At 56.1% G+C, this 14,293-nt stretch overlaps 1 protein-coding gene across 1 annotated transcript in view; it reads left to right on the forward strand.

Moving 5' to 3' along the window:
* SRCIN1 (SRC kinase signaling inhibitor 1) overlaps positions 1-14,293 on the forward strand; it is a 98,452-nt gene that overhangs the window by 46,264 nt on the left and 37,895 nt on the right. Inside the window, exons 4-5 of the mRNA XM_065699503.1 lie at positions 10,628-10,911; positions 11,888-11,974. Coding sequence (XP_065555575.1) covers positions 10,628-10,911; positions 11,888-11,974 — 371 coding nt within the window. The remainder of the gene's footprint in view (positions 1-10,627; positions 10,912-11,887; positions 11,975-14,293) is intronic.

Genomic DNA, 14,293 nt, shown 5'->3' on the forward strand with positions numbered 1-14,293 from the left:
TGGCAGTAATGGTGTTTGCTTTTCCCGTGTAGCATCCTCCCATCCCCACACACTCTTTGTGCCCCAAACCTCCAACTTCAGCTCTAGCATCCTGTGGTAGGGAGCACAGGGGAGATGCTGTGGGTCCTGGCATGCAGGAGGTCCCCAGACCTGCTGTTTGCCCTTGGCTGTGTCTCCTTGCCTCTCACCTCTGTTGCCTGTATTGACTCAAAGCTCTTTGGAGCAAGCCCTACCCCTTCCCCACGGTGTTGGCCAAGCAGAGCACAGCCGCTGTGCCAATACAAATAACACGCAGGGTACAGATGATAGTCATGATAGCAGTGTAAAAGGACAGATGCCCTTGGTCCCAAACGAAAGGAGGAAGGGGAATAGGCCCCCTCTATGTGTATGATGTGCAGGAGCCAGCTCCTCCTGAAGTGCTCAGCAAAGAGGAACATGGTTTTGGGGGGCTGTCAATGCAGAACATGCAGTGAATGCCTGTGCCAGCTGTGACTCACATCTAAGGCTGTTGGAGAGCCTGGAAGGGCTCCAGCCCTCTCAAGCTTCTCCCTTCTTGTCCTGCCACTGCTGGGCTCTGAGCCACGAGTGCTCCTGACCCCCCCCCCCCCCCCACTCCATGAGTGCCTCAGTTTCCCCATCTGTGAAATGGGGATAAAACCTACCTATGGGTCTTTGGTATGAGGGCTCTACAGCCCTTCCCAGCCAGGACTGAGTGGGCTTGGGTGGTTGTAAGTCCATGAGAGAACCCTCAGGATGTTGCAATGAGCTGGATGGAGGGAGAAACACTGGGAATTGGGGATGGAGGAAAACAGGGGGAGTTTGCAAAGCCACAGTGCAAGTGTCCCCCTAAATGCATGTGCAGGTAGTTTTGGGATGCTGCTGGAATTTGCTCTCAATCGCATTGCATCAGTGTTTGGGTGCTGGGTGCTGCTTGACCATAGGGGATCCTTGCAGGACAGGTCAGGGCTTTCCTGGGGTGTCATGGCCTTGGGTTGGGGTAAGCCTGAGTTTTGGAGTACGTGCGGCGAGATCAGCATCTTCCTTGCGGGGAGAGGCAGGCAAACACCCACTGAAATGCAGGCACAGCAATGGTCTTCATTAGCCTGGGTTAACCAAGAGGACCTGGCTTGTGCCTCCAGTATCCCTTAGGTCGTCACTGCCTGTTCATCACCCATTCAGGGTGACTTCATCAGCCCCTGCCAAGGCCAGCCTGGAAATGGGCTCTGCTGTTACCCTGATGCCCTGTACATGCGCATCCTCCAGGGTTGCACCCAGAGCCAAGGCGGATGCGGGAGCATAGGAAGGGCTCCTTGAGCCGATAGCCCATCACCAGCCCTTGCTTTGGCAGGGCAGGGAGGGGACAGTGGCAGCGCTGGTGGCTGAGCACCAGCTCCTGGCTCCTAGCCCATGTGATGTGTTTGAGGGGGCACGTTGACATTTCCAGAAGAAGAGAAAGAAAAAAACACACCCGGAGACCTACAGGGAGCTCTGAGCCGCCTGAACCAGGAGAGCAGGAGACACGGGCATCCGAAGAGGAACTGAAACGGGCAGGGGGGGAGAAGTTGCTGGGATAGGGAAAGGATGTGAGGAAAAGTGCTGGCTGGGAGCCGGGAGGATGCAATGGCGGCTGGCAGAGGAGCTGTGCCACTGACTGTGAGCCATGGAGACAGCCCTGCCGCGCTCCCCTCGCTAGCCTGGGGACAGCAGTGGGGACTGACGGGTGCCAGGACCCGGGTGGCAGCAGGGCACCAGCTCCGGAGCTCCTCCGGCCACCCAGCACTGCTCCGGCTCCGCTTCCCGGTGCGGGGGATCCGGCTCTGGATGTGAGGGATCGGTGTCCGCAGGGTTGAGCGCCGCCGGTCGCTGCGTGCAGCTTTCCTCGGGGTCAGCGCCGTGTGATAAGGTCGGTACCACCCCAGCTCGCTGCATACGTGTTTAATAACGATCCGATCCTGTATTTCATTAACACAAGCAGCTCAAGCGGCTCCATCCGTCTCCTTAGATTTAACTTGACGTGCTGCTTTAAATGCCAAGTGATCAGGAAAAGCATCTTTCCCTCGGTTTAAACATATGCGATGAGATGCGTGTGTTTGTCACACAGATTTCGGAGCCCTGCTCCGAGCCGTCTTCTGGTTCCTCTCGGCTGCCTGGGTACCACCATGCTTCCTCGCTGGGCAAAGCATCCCTTTGGAGCTTCCCCTAGAGCCGTGCCGAGGCTGCGGGAGCAGGAGAGACCCGCCGAGCCCGGGGACTACAGGCTGACTCCGTTGCTCGTGGGTATGGACCAGGGGGGTGACGTGATGGGGATGCAGGCACCAGGTGATGCTGGTCCCTCGGGGATGGTCCCAGCACCATGAAGGTGGGCTCTGCCCCCTGGGAGGTGATGGTGTGGGGCTGGGTCGGGTGCTCATTGGGGTGGGAGGAGGCAGCAGGGCTGCAGGCAGATGCTGCTGCCCTCCTTTTGCTTGACTAAACCTCGCTGCCTGGACAGCTTCTGACTGGTGCTGGTGGAAGGGCTGGAGCTCTCCCTGTGATGTGCCCTGGTGTGGGTTAAGAAGTGCAAGAGAGAACAAGAGGGTTTGCTCAGTGCCAGCAGGAGGGATGGAATCTGCCTCTGGGGATGGTTGCACCTCATCCTAGTGTCACCTAACGCATCCCACTCCGAGGTGGGATGTACTGGAGAATGCAGTGCCAGCCAGGCACTGTAGGGACTGTGCGCCTCGGTGTCCTCATGCCCTGTGGAGAGGGGATGACGTGTCTCAGCAGCATCCCCATGCCATGTGCGCGCAGGGTCTCTCATCAGGCTGTCAGTGAAGCATTGTCGCATCTCATGCCATGATTTCGGATTGGGAGAGGCTTTGGATGTGGGTCTGAGCAGGTTGTTTTCAGCATTCCTGATTTTTAAGTAGCTGTGACTAACCATGCTGGCACAGCGGGCTGTGGCCACCCGCCTACATGCTACCTGGGCGCTTATAAATAGGGTCTGTTCTCCACACCCCATCAGGAGCCTTCCTGAGCCCCTCCATAACACCAAACCAGCTTCTTCCAGCCTCTCCCCCGCAGCCATCAGAGCTGGCATCACCCCATCTCCTGGCAGGAATCACTCAAAAAGGCAGCTCCCCCATAATTCCAGCCTGGAGGCTGCGGGAGCAGCACTTGGTGCTGTGGCTGGACCTGCTGAGCTCCGGGCTGTGCATCCAAGCACATCACGATGGCAGCAGGAGCCAAGTCTTTGGAAGAGTTGGGTCTTCCCGTGCCAAGGCAGAGATGGGCCAAGTGTTGTGCCGGGCTGAGCAGCCAGTGGTCCCCAATGTGCCAAGCTGGGAAAAATCCCCCTCCTAGGCGCTTTCTCATGGAGCTGAGCTCTGTGGTGACTCCAGGCTGCAGCACAAGGGCTGGAAAAGCCATGGGTTTGGCTTGGATTCTTCCCTTAGTGATGATGGGGAGGTGGTTCCCTCCCTCAGCCCTGCCGTGCTCTGTCAGATGAATTAGCTCCCGATACGGTGCAGCACGTTGAAGCTCCTGTCAGCAGCTCCCGCGGTCAGCATCACTGTGCTGATGGCAGGAGATGAGAGGTGCTGCTGAGCTGGCTTAGAGAATCGCACCCAGTGCATTTGGCACAAGGGGCATGAGCATCACCCCTGCATCATTTCCCTGCACGGGAGGTGCCTCCCATCCTTTAACCTTCCTCTCCATCCACTTGTTGCATTTTGTCTCTGCCTCCGATCTCAGGCTCTCCGAGGTGAAGCTTTGCCCGTGTTCCCAAGCCGCTGCATCCCTTGAGCAGCAAACGGACTCCTGTGTGCCCGGCTCTTGGCTATAACCTCACAGTTGCCTGTGGCCATGGGCCCGGCTGGAGGCTCCTGTTGCCAAATCCCCGCTCCTGCTGCCCGTTCCTGTTTCTCCCGTCATGGAAGCGGTTGTGGCAGCCTTGCTCTGTTTAGTGACTCCCCTCAGTGTCTCATTAGAGGGAACAATGGTCCTGTCAGGAACTCATTTCTGATCGTGATGTGTGCTCCCTCCTCCTCTCTGCCAGCACCAACTCACCCCCTGCATGCTCCACAACCTCCTGGTGCCTCTGCACTCTTGCTCTGCTTGCAGAGAGATGAGAGTAAGAAATGAATCCAAAGCTCTGACTGTGAGCTCAGATGATGCCCTGCCTCCAACCCTCCAACCCTCCTTTCCTCCATTCCTCCATCCCTCCATTCCTCCATCCCTCCATTCCTTCATCCCTCCATCCTTCTCTCCATCCTTCCATCCATCCCTGGAACTGCACCACATGCAGACATGCATCTTCCCTGCTCTCTGCCACACCAAGAGCTGGTTTGGGGGTCATTTTCTTCCAACTGGACCCAACATCTGCTTGTAGAGGAAACCCTGATCCCTCCCCTTCTCCCACCTCCCTCCCTCTGCTCTGGGCTAAGAGGAACCATCGATTTGGTGTCTTGAAGTGATGCCTGACAGATTGGAATTGATTTCCAGAGCCATTTGTCTGAGCAGCTCCAGGCGGGAGCACCCAGGACCCGTGCTGTGACTTGGCTTTGCAGGAGCGTGATGGGTATGGCTGTGCCTCTGGGGCTGTTCCTGAGCTGTGCCTCTGTGCCTCAGTTTCCCTTTCCCATCTGGCTCCAAAGGAGGTCTCCAGGCTCAGATCTGGCTGCTTCCATCCCAGCTGCCAGGCTGCGCTGCGTCGAATCACTGCTGCCTGTACGTAGGATGTGACCACAATGTGGCTTGTGTCTGTGCTGGGAAGAGCCTGATCCCTTCCAGCCTCTCCTTTATTTGTGTCCTGCATCCCCAAGCTGTTGGCATGTCCCAAGCCATCCCCGCCAAGGGCACATGGGCTCCTTTCTCCTCCCATTGCCAGCAGGGATGCTCTCCATACACAGAGGATGCTGCTGCCTTCAGCCTCCTGCTGACAGTCAGAGAGGAAGCTGATGGCAGGGCAAAGATCTGCCCTGGCTTTCCCAGCCTCCCTGTGCCCTTTGCCCATCTTATTTGCCCTTGCCCAAACATGGGAAGCTCCTTGGGGATCGATGCTTCCCATTGCTGGGGTCTCCAGGAGGGCAAGGACATGTGGGGAGAAACTTCCACTTGGATGCTGCTCTTACTGCATTGCATAATGCATGATGAGGGCATTTCTGCCCATCAGTTGCCTTCAGAGCATCCCCTGGTGCTGTGTACCAGGCCCATGATGCAGGTCAGGTCACATCTGTGCTTGGTGCTGTCCCCTCTGGTCACTGAAGCACTCGGGTGAGGGTAGGGATGGTTCCCAGCTTGGACCTGGCAGGAGATCCCAGGGAGATGCTGAGTCAAGGAGACAGGGTGAGGAAAAGGAAGGACAGGGGCTGGCTGATGCTTTTCAGCTGCTGTAGTGGGATGCTCGTGCTGTGTGCAGGCAGGGACAGGCAGAGTGGTGGCAGGAACACCACAACAGGAGCTGCAGGATGAAGTGGACAAGGCTGGAGGAGCTTCTTGTGTGCCAGGTCCTCCTTTTGCAGATGGCAGCATGGGGACCAGCCTGGCTCATGTGCCTCATGTCAAAGGATGTGGGGATAGGGCACAAAGTGAGCAGTCGGGCGTGCTGGTCCTGCTCTTGGCACTGCTGTCCATGGGATCTAGGAAGTGAACTCCTCTCCCGTTTCCATGTGCATGTGTGGGTGTCATAACACCCGGCGAGGTGGGAAGTAGCTGCTGCTTTTCACAGGGCCAGCCAGATGGGATTTCTCCTTCGGTTTGGGTTTTGACAATGACATGGGAATTTATCCGGTCTTTTCTCTGCTTCCAAAGTTAAAGGAGCTTCTTGTCAGGGCAGTGCAGTGGAGAGCTGCCAGCTGGATCATCCCATGCTCCAACTGGGAAGCAACGAGGGGGCACCAACATTGCTTTGGACAGGCTCCTTGTCAGCAGCATCAGTAGGGCTGGCACTGGTGGGGTGCAGGCAGGGTGCAGGCAGCATCCAAGGCACGTAGAGGCTGGGGACAGGCAGGTCTGGAGGGTCGCATCCGGACTGGCACCGTGTCCTGGCTGTGGTTCCGGTGGGATCAGCACAGCCCCAGCTGGGAAGTTCCCAATGAAATAGTCAGTGTGTGGGGCTTTATTTTCCTTGGTTCCACTCGAATTTGGGAGTGAAAAGCACGGCGGGGAGCTGCTGAGCCCGGCCTAAGCTGGGAGAGATCCTTTGGGATGGGGAGAGGAGATGGGAAACCCACAGCCCCCACCTCCCAGAGCATGGGCATGGGGAGCTGTGTCCTGGCATGGGTGTTAATGGTCCCTCATGGGTGGCCTTGGCGTTGTCTGGCTTTTCCCAGGCAGTTCGGTGCTGGGTCTCCATCATCCCAGGAGCAAGAGGATGGAAGGGATGCTTCAGCTTTCACTCCTTGTATTGCTCACCCAGCACTGAGTGAGGGATGAGGAGAGTGTGCAGATGCCTTCACTTCAACACCCGTGTGCTGGGATGAGCCCTGGGTCTGTCCCACACCTGCCATCCCCACGGGATAGCGGCATCCATAGCCCGTAGGCTCAGCTCAAACCAGGGATGTATTCCTCTGCAGACTGATTTTAAACGAGACCTGGCTCTGTAAAGCAATGGTGATGGCTGGGTCCGTTTGGCTCACGGTGGTGTTTTGGGGGGAGACGACACTCGTGTCCCCCCTGATGTATCACTGCTTCATTGCTGCTCCTGGGCACAGCTTCCAAAGCAGAACACCAACACATGTGCAGCTGCAGTGCTTTTGGGCTGTGTTTGCTGGTCCCATTGTGGGGGTGAGATGGGAGCTATGGACAGACCCCACAGGGCACTTGACCATCCCGAAATGCGTGCAAACAGAGCATGGCTGTGCAGGCATCAGGGATGCCCTGGACAGCAAATGGCTCTGAAGGTCCCTTTACCCCACCAGGTCCTAGCTTGGGTAAAGGTGTTAACTTCTGGGGTGCCCACTGAGTTCGGCTGTGCAGCACGACAGGAGTTAAGTGTATCCAGATCCATGGATGCACTTCGCAGTTGTGGCTCCAGTCCCCAGGGCCTGGCAGCAGCACGGCAGGGAAGGGGTTAGTGCTGAGCAGAGCTCTGGGTGCTGGGCAGCCTCCGTGGGTGCTGTGCAGGCAGTGGGCTGGCAGTGCAGCAGCCGCAGCCTCTGGGAGGAAGGCGAGAGCATCCCAGAGCATCGCAGAGCTCTTCCCTCTGCCTTAATGGCCGGGTGCGGGGGAACCGCATCGCTCCGGGGGGCTTCTATTCTTTCACCTCCCTTTCTCTCGGAGCGGGCTCTCTCCTTCCCCTCGCCTCATCCCCTTCTGTACAATTGCTTTCTCGGGCTGTGTTTCATGCTCCGGTAACTGCCGCTGCTTTCACGACCCGCGTGAGCTTCGCTGCCTCATGAAGATTTATGAAACTGCAGTAATAAACTGTGTTTGAAAGATCCTCTTCGTGATAAAGCCCTGCCAAGCTGCCTGGGGGGGGGATCAGAGAGGACCGTGCCGCCGACCCTGCCGTTGTTCTTGCTCCTGTGGGGCAGCACCCGCAGCACGGGGCAGGGTTTTAGGGATCTTTCCCATCCCCGTCTCCCTTTGAGGGAGCAGGGCGCTGGTGGAGAGCCGCTACTTGAGCTGCAAGAGCATTACCCAAAGCACTTCTGGTGCTGCTGCTTTCCTGGGACGGAGGCGGTGGCCGCATCCTGCTAGGAGCCGGGGCAGTGGTCCCGGGACGGGTGACCCCTCTGCTGGCAGGTAAGGGAGATGGATGAATGAATCGGCAAAGGGAACCGCGCTCCCTTAACCTCCGGCTGCTCGGAGAGGGACTTGCCCGGATTTACCGTGGGATTTTGGTTGCGCTGGGAGCCCTGCGCCCGGCCAAGGAATCGCCTCCAGCCCCTGGAGCCCCGGGGGCTGCCTCCGCCGGGCCGTCGAAGCAGTTTTCCAGCCGTCATGGAAGCTGTCCGGCTCCCCCGGGTAAGCGATGGGGTGGTCCCTGTGCTGGGGACACCCCGCTTGGGTGGGCTGGGGCAGGGCAGAAGGGGGACCGTGGGCACTCTCACTCCGTTGAGCTACTTGGGAGCAGCCTCTGGAAGCACTTAGCAGGGATCTGCGGCTGCTGGCAGCGGGGCAGCCTGGGTGCGGGTACCACTGCTCCAGCATCCGTGCATGGGATCTGCACAGGGGGAAGAGAAACAGCTTGGTGGGAGGTTTTGTCCCCGTCCATGGCAGGAGGTTGGAACCAGATGATCTTATGATCCTTTCCAACCCTGTTCTATGATCCTATTCTATACTTTCGGGTGGCAGGATGCAATTATCCCCTTGAGGTGAAGGCAGGAGGGATTAGGAGGGATGGAACCAAATGATCTTTAAGGTTCCTTCCAGCCCAAACCATTCTATGATCAATGTCCTTTCCCCATGCACAGTGCCAGGGAAGCACGATCCTGCGAGGTTTAAGGTCTCTTTCCAAACGAGCCCCTGTATCCCAGTTGTTGGCTGTTATCAAATTGCCTCCTCCCACTCCGGGCTGGGATACCTGAAAGGGGAAAAGGTGGCCAGCATGGGGACAGGTACACGTGTGTCTGTGGTGGCTTTTCCTCTTCTCCACTTAGTGGGGTTTATGGACCATGGGCTGCCTGATGAGGGATGTGGGAGCGGATGCAGCACAGCCGGGAGGGGAAGAGCCCCCAGTGGCTTCCAGCTTTGCTCTGACCCCAGTGCAGGTTGTGCAGGGCTTTTCAAATCACCCTTTTTAGCAGTCGGCAGAGGCAGAGAGCTGGCGCGTTCCACTCTTGGAGCATGTAATTAGGGAGCTGGGATCTGCATGCTGATGCATGGCTTGGCATCGGGAACAGGAGGAGAAGGGTGGGAAGGAGCTGGGAATGTGGCCTCACCCCAGGGATGCTACACCCAGGGCTGGTGAAGGCACTGGGGAGGTGGCTGCAGGGAGCCAGTGCTCAAGGCCAGGTTGGATGGGGCTTGGAGCAAGCTGCTCTAGTGGAAGATGTTCCTGCCTGTGACAGTGGTTGGAGCTGGATGAGCTTTAGGGTCCCTTTAACCCAAATCCACCTGGGATTCCATGATCTCGGGGTGTTTTGCACGGGGCAGATGTGCCACCACGATGTGGTGATGCAGGGACCTGAGCAAAGTGATGAGGGAACGGGAGCTTCAGCCCTCGCGCAGATTCCACCTCCTGGGTAAGGGGGTGAGGTCACGTTTGGTGATGGAGCTGTGGGGGACGGGAGCTGGACCGGTTGTGGTTTAGAGGAGGAAAGGGATGTTCAAGCTTTGGCAAGGGTAAGGATGTCCCCATGGCATTGCTGGGAGCGTGATGTCCCTGCCTGGCTCATAGCAAACCCCGTTGTACGACCTTGAGCAGAGGAGTTATGTCTGTAGCACACACTGGAGTCCTGTCCTACATTAAAAACACAATCAGTTGATATAAAGCTAATACGTGGTGCTGATAAATAATTAAGGGAAAAGGAAAAACCCGCTATGATTTGCTTAACAGGAACTTGGGACTGAAGGGGGTGGGGTGGGGAGAAGGACAAGGAGAGAGATGAATAATGGATCAAGGTTAAATGGTGAGTGAAAAAGGAAAGCTGTAACGTGGTGAATCCCTGCAGTACGCTTGCTGCGGCTTGCCAAACTAGTTAGAAGTGGCAAAGACAGCGTTGGGCACGGTGGCAGTGGCCAGGACCAGCCCAGGGCTGTGGGACACGGGCTCTGATACCATCAGACCCTCACAAGTGGCTTCTTGGTCTGGGCAAGGGGCTATGGGCTGTGGGGTGGCCCCATCCTGCAGCCAGGCAGGAGGTGCCAGGCGCTGGCAGCATGCAGGGACTTCCAGGCATCCATCAGCGCTGGCGCTCAGCACAACTTCCCAGGAAACCCACAACGTGCAGCTCATGGATTATTAGCAAAGGGACGAGCCCCTTTCCCTGCGCTGCCTGCACCCTGCCTGCACTCACTGCCTGCTCTGCTACTCGGGATGGGGTGAGCTGGCTGAGCGGGACAGGATGGGATGCAGCAGAGGGTCCCGTGGTGCTGCTGAGTTTGGTGCCCATGGGTGCTGCAAGCAGCGGATGCAAGATGGGGTCTGATGCTATGTGGGGGGGGGGGTGTTTCTAGCAGGACCTGGCAGGTAGGACATGGGGGTCCTGCATGCTCTCATGGGCATCAGCACAGTGCAGGATGGGCAGACACCAGCATCCCCTCGCCCTGGCTCCCCTTTCATTTTCTTTTTGGCTTATCCATGTGTCCATGTCCCCCCGTCTGTCTGTGCTCTGGAGCAGTGCCTGGCTCCTGTGTCTTGTCTGTTCTGTTTCAATGACCCAGCACTGTTTTAGCCATCATTCGGTCTGAACATCGTGGTCTCGGTGGCATCCCAGCCCCTCCGTCCCTCCTGCTCCCCCCCTGCCCCATTCATCTCCTGCCAAAACCAGGCCCATGCCCGTTACCATTGCAGGGGCATAAACCCTGCACCCACCAACCCATCCCACTGAGGGATGCCCCTGCTCCCATCCAGGCTCTGCTCACCTCTAGCTTAAAACCCCCTCCCTATCCCCAAATCTCAACACCCCACCTCTGCCCCATAGCAGTGGGGCTGCCCCAGGGCTGATCCTGACCCCACTCTGCTCTCCCCCTCCCCGTGCAGATCCCGAGAGGACGAGCACCCACATGATCTCGGCGGATGATGCCGAGTACCCACGGGAATACCGGACCCTGGGCAACGGCACCCGGCGCTTCTCCAATGTAGGGCTGGTGCACACCTCGGAGCGCCGGCACACCGTCATCGCTGCCCAGAGCCTGGAGGCCCTCACCGGCCTCCAGAAGTCGGAGATGGAGCGCAAGAGGGATGCATTCATGGACCACCTGAAGAACAAGTACCCACAGCATGCACTGGCGCTCCGGGGGCAGCAGGAGCGTATGCGGGACCAGGTAAGGGGCTTCTTCTTGGGGGTGGAGGGGACGGGGACCACATCTCACCTTTTGAGGCTGGCTGGGGGAGAAGAGGCTCAGTGGGGGCTTGGATGGTGCATGAAATGGGTGGCTGCTTGCAGTAGCCTGAGGTGGAGCATCCCCCAGGTCTGAGGAAGAGCATCCTCTATCCCTGGGGAAAAGCATCCTCCAGCCCTTTTGGGGAGCATCCCTCAGCCCTACTAGGGAGCATCTTCATCCCTCCCCAGAGCCGGAGGGCTCCCAGGCAGTTTCCTCCAGCCATATGAGTGGATGCAATCCCACTGGCTGTCAGCAATAGTGGGGAGGAGAGGGATGTTTCCCCATGCAGAGGGGTGGGGGTGATGGCTGCAGACCCCAAACTCACCCAGAAAGGGGCAGCTGGACCCATGGGCTGGTGTTTGCAAACGCTGCTGCATGCCTGGCTCTCCTCTGTGCTATGAACCCCCCAAAATTGAAGATACTGGTGCAAAACCATGATGTGAGCAGCACAAGAGACAGGATGGATGCTTTCTGAGCTGGGGGGTCAGTGCAGCTCCTGGGGCAGATATCTCCTCCCTGGCTGCCCAGGTGCTGGGGGGCTGATGAGCTCAGGAGGGGCTATGGGGCAGGATGAGGCAGTGAGGAGCTGTTGCTCTACCCCAGCATGTGCTGCTGTGCAGTGTGGGATGGGGATGGGCGATGCATGCCAGGCATCCTCATCCTTTGGCTACCAGTTCCTCATGGAGTCAATCCCACCCCAAGGACCTGCTGGTCGTTGGAGCAGGACATGTGTGGGCACCCCTGCTGAAAGCAGCAGAGCCCAAGGGTTGAGTGGTCCCCATGGCTGGGGGTGCACCCCTGGACCAGGCAGCATCCCCGGGTGCTGGGGAGCCCATCCTGGTCTGGGTACCAGTGACGTGCCAGTGATGCTGTCGGGGCAGTGATAAATCCCCACCTAAACTGGCACTTCTCTAAGGAGGCACAGGGGAGGGTGAGCACGGAGCTGCTGGAGGAAGTGCCTGGAAAGAAAAATCTTATATCATCTCCAACTAGACACCTCCCGGCGGGATGCAGGCGCTGAATCCCACAAAGAAACCAGCTTTGTAAGGAAAACCCTGCATGCCGAGGCATCGGCATCGCTGTCTCCTCTGTGTTGGGGTGCACCGGGAGGGGGGGGGCACTCTGCAGCCCCTCTCCTTGCCCAAAGGAGATCCACAGCAGCGCAGCATCCCCATTTTGGTGAAGGGCTGTTGGCTGGTGGTGGCTTGGCTGAGATGGAGAGGTGACATTTCCAACCAGAGTGACATTTCTCAGTAAATAACCAGAAATCTTTCCCCTGTTATTGCAATGATTTCAAGACTATTTTGTGTGGGTTTTCATATCAGCAGCTACAAAGGAAAAACCCAGCTCCTGTTGACTCAGGGTCTGAGCTTTGTGGAGTTTTATCAGGTGAAAGGAAAATGAGTTGGATTCTGGAATGATCTTGTATTCCTGGAGCCCCTTGCTCAGGGCTGTGGGTCCAGGTTGGCTCCATCCCCGTGCCCTGGGCATGATGGTAAGGGCTTAGCTCCATCCATCAACCCAGCCACAAGCATCACCTCTTTGCAGCCAGTGGGGAAAGAAAACACCCAAATCCCATTCTTCTTCTCTATTTTTTTGTTTCCTTTCCTTTTTCCCCTTATTTTCCCTGCGGGTGGTAAATAATAACAGGGAGAAAAATGCAACTAGAAAACCCTGGAAACCCCAGGGGCCAACCTTTAAATGACATTGGGATGCAACACTCTGGGCCTTCCTATACCGTTTGAAGCTTGCTTTGCTATTCTAGGGGAGCCTGGCAGGTATTTCCGATCAGGCTTTGCTATTATGTTGGGGTTTTATGTGTCATTTCAAATGTGTTTGCCAAATCAGAGGTGAAGAGAAGCATTTCATGAATGTCAACATCCCTTTCAGCGCAGCAAAGCCTGCAGCAAAACGCCATCGTTCCCATGCTGAGGAATTGGGAAGGGAAAGCAATATTAATTTTAATCGTATGTATATGTAACAGAGCAGGGGGGAAAGAAACACAAGGAAATCATTGTACCAACACCCAACAGACTGCTAGCAAAGCTGCGGAGAAGTCCAAGGAGGCAGCGAGCTTATTTAAAACCCAGATGGGAGAAGGCGTTAAACGGGAACGTTAACAATAAAGAGGGGAATGGGAATTGGGATGAGGTGGCTGATGGAGCACGTTGGCTCCTGGGCTTTGAGGCTGCTTTGGGGGGAAATCCTACTCTGAGAAGGGGAGATCTAGAAGGAGAGGGATGGCACGGCTGGGATTCTTATCAGTGTGCTCTGGGATGCACGGTTTGAATGGGGCCACCCTGTGGTACCCAATGCTGAATACACGTGCACCTATATATCTATATACCTGTATACCTATATACCCATATACCTATATATATATACCTATGTATCTATCCCATATACCTATATATCTATATACCCATATACCTATATATATACACCTATGTATCTATCCCATATACCTATATATCTATATACCCATATACCTATATATCTATATATCTATTCCATATACCTATATATCTATATATCTATATACCCATATACCTATATATCTATCCCATATACCTATATATCTATATACCCATATACCTATATACTTATACACCTATGCATCTATATACCTATGTCTCTATCTCATTATATTTATATATAGATATATATAAAGTTAATAGCATCTAAACAAAATAATTAGATGATGGTTCAAAGGGGTGACCCCATCACCCCTCCCTGCTTCCTACTAATGCTCACATTCCTATTGGATGTGCATTTGGGATGGGGCTCAGAGGGTATGTACCAACCAGGACAACATGGTTTTAATGCAGATAAGTGATAAATCCCAGAAAAGAAGGGATTATACCCCCTCCTTTGCCTGTAAGCAGGTAAAACATCATTCAGCCCTGTGTGCTCGGGTGCCCTGCAGCTCCTAAGCTGCAGCGTGGGGTTAAATACTGCAGCGGAGCTGGAGCAGAAGCGTGCCTCATTCAGGGCTACAGGAAAGTACATAAAAGCTCGGATTTTAGCTTGTCCAGCTCTGCTGCAGGAACAAAATAATAGGGAAAGGCTGGAGCCGAGTGGGAACGTGTTGGTGGCTGCCTGACAGCAGCAGATCTGCAGCTGCACAGAACAAATCCGACTTTGGAATCAATAAATACCAACCAGTGCAGATGGATGTGCTCACAGAGCCAGGCCCTTGCTCTGTCCTGCCTGCACAGGCAAGGATGCAAGCAGGATGCAGGCAGGATGCAATGGGGATGCAGGCAGGGTGCAACAGGCTGGGGAGATGCTGCTTTGCTGCAGGTGGCTCAGTGCCTCAGTT

The sequence above is a fragment of the Lathamus discolor genome, chromosome 20, assembly GCF_037157495.1.
Source record: "Lathamus discolor isolate bLatDis1 chromosome 20, bLatDis1.hap1, whole genome shotgun sequence".
Taxonomy (NCBI): domain Eukaryota; kingdom Metazoa; phylum Chordata; class Aves; order Psittaciformes; family Psittacidae; genus Lathamus; species Lathamus discolor.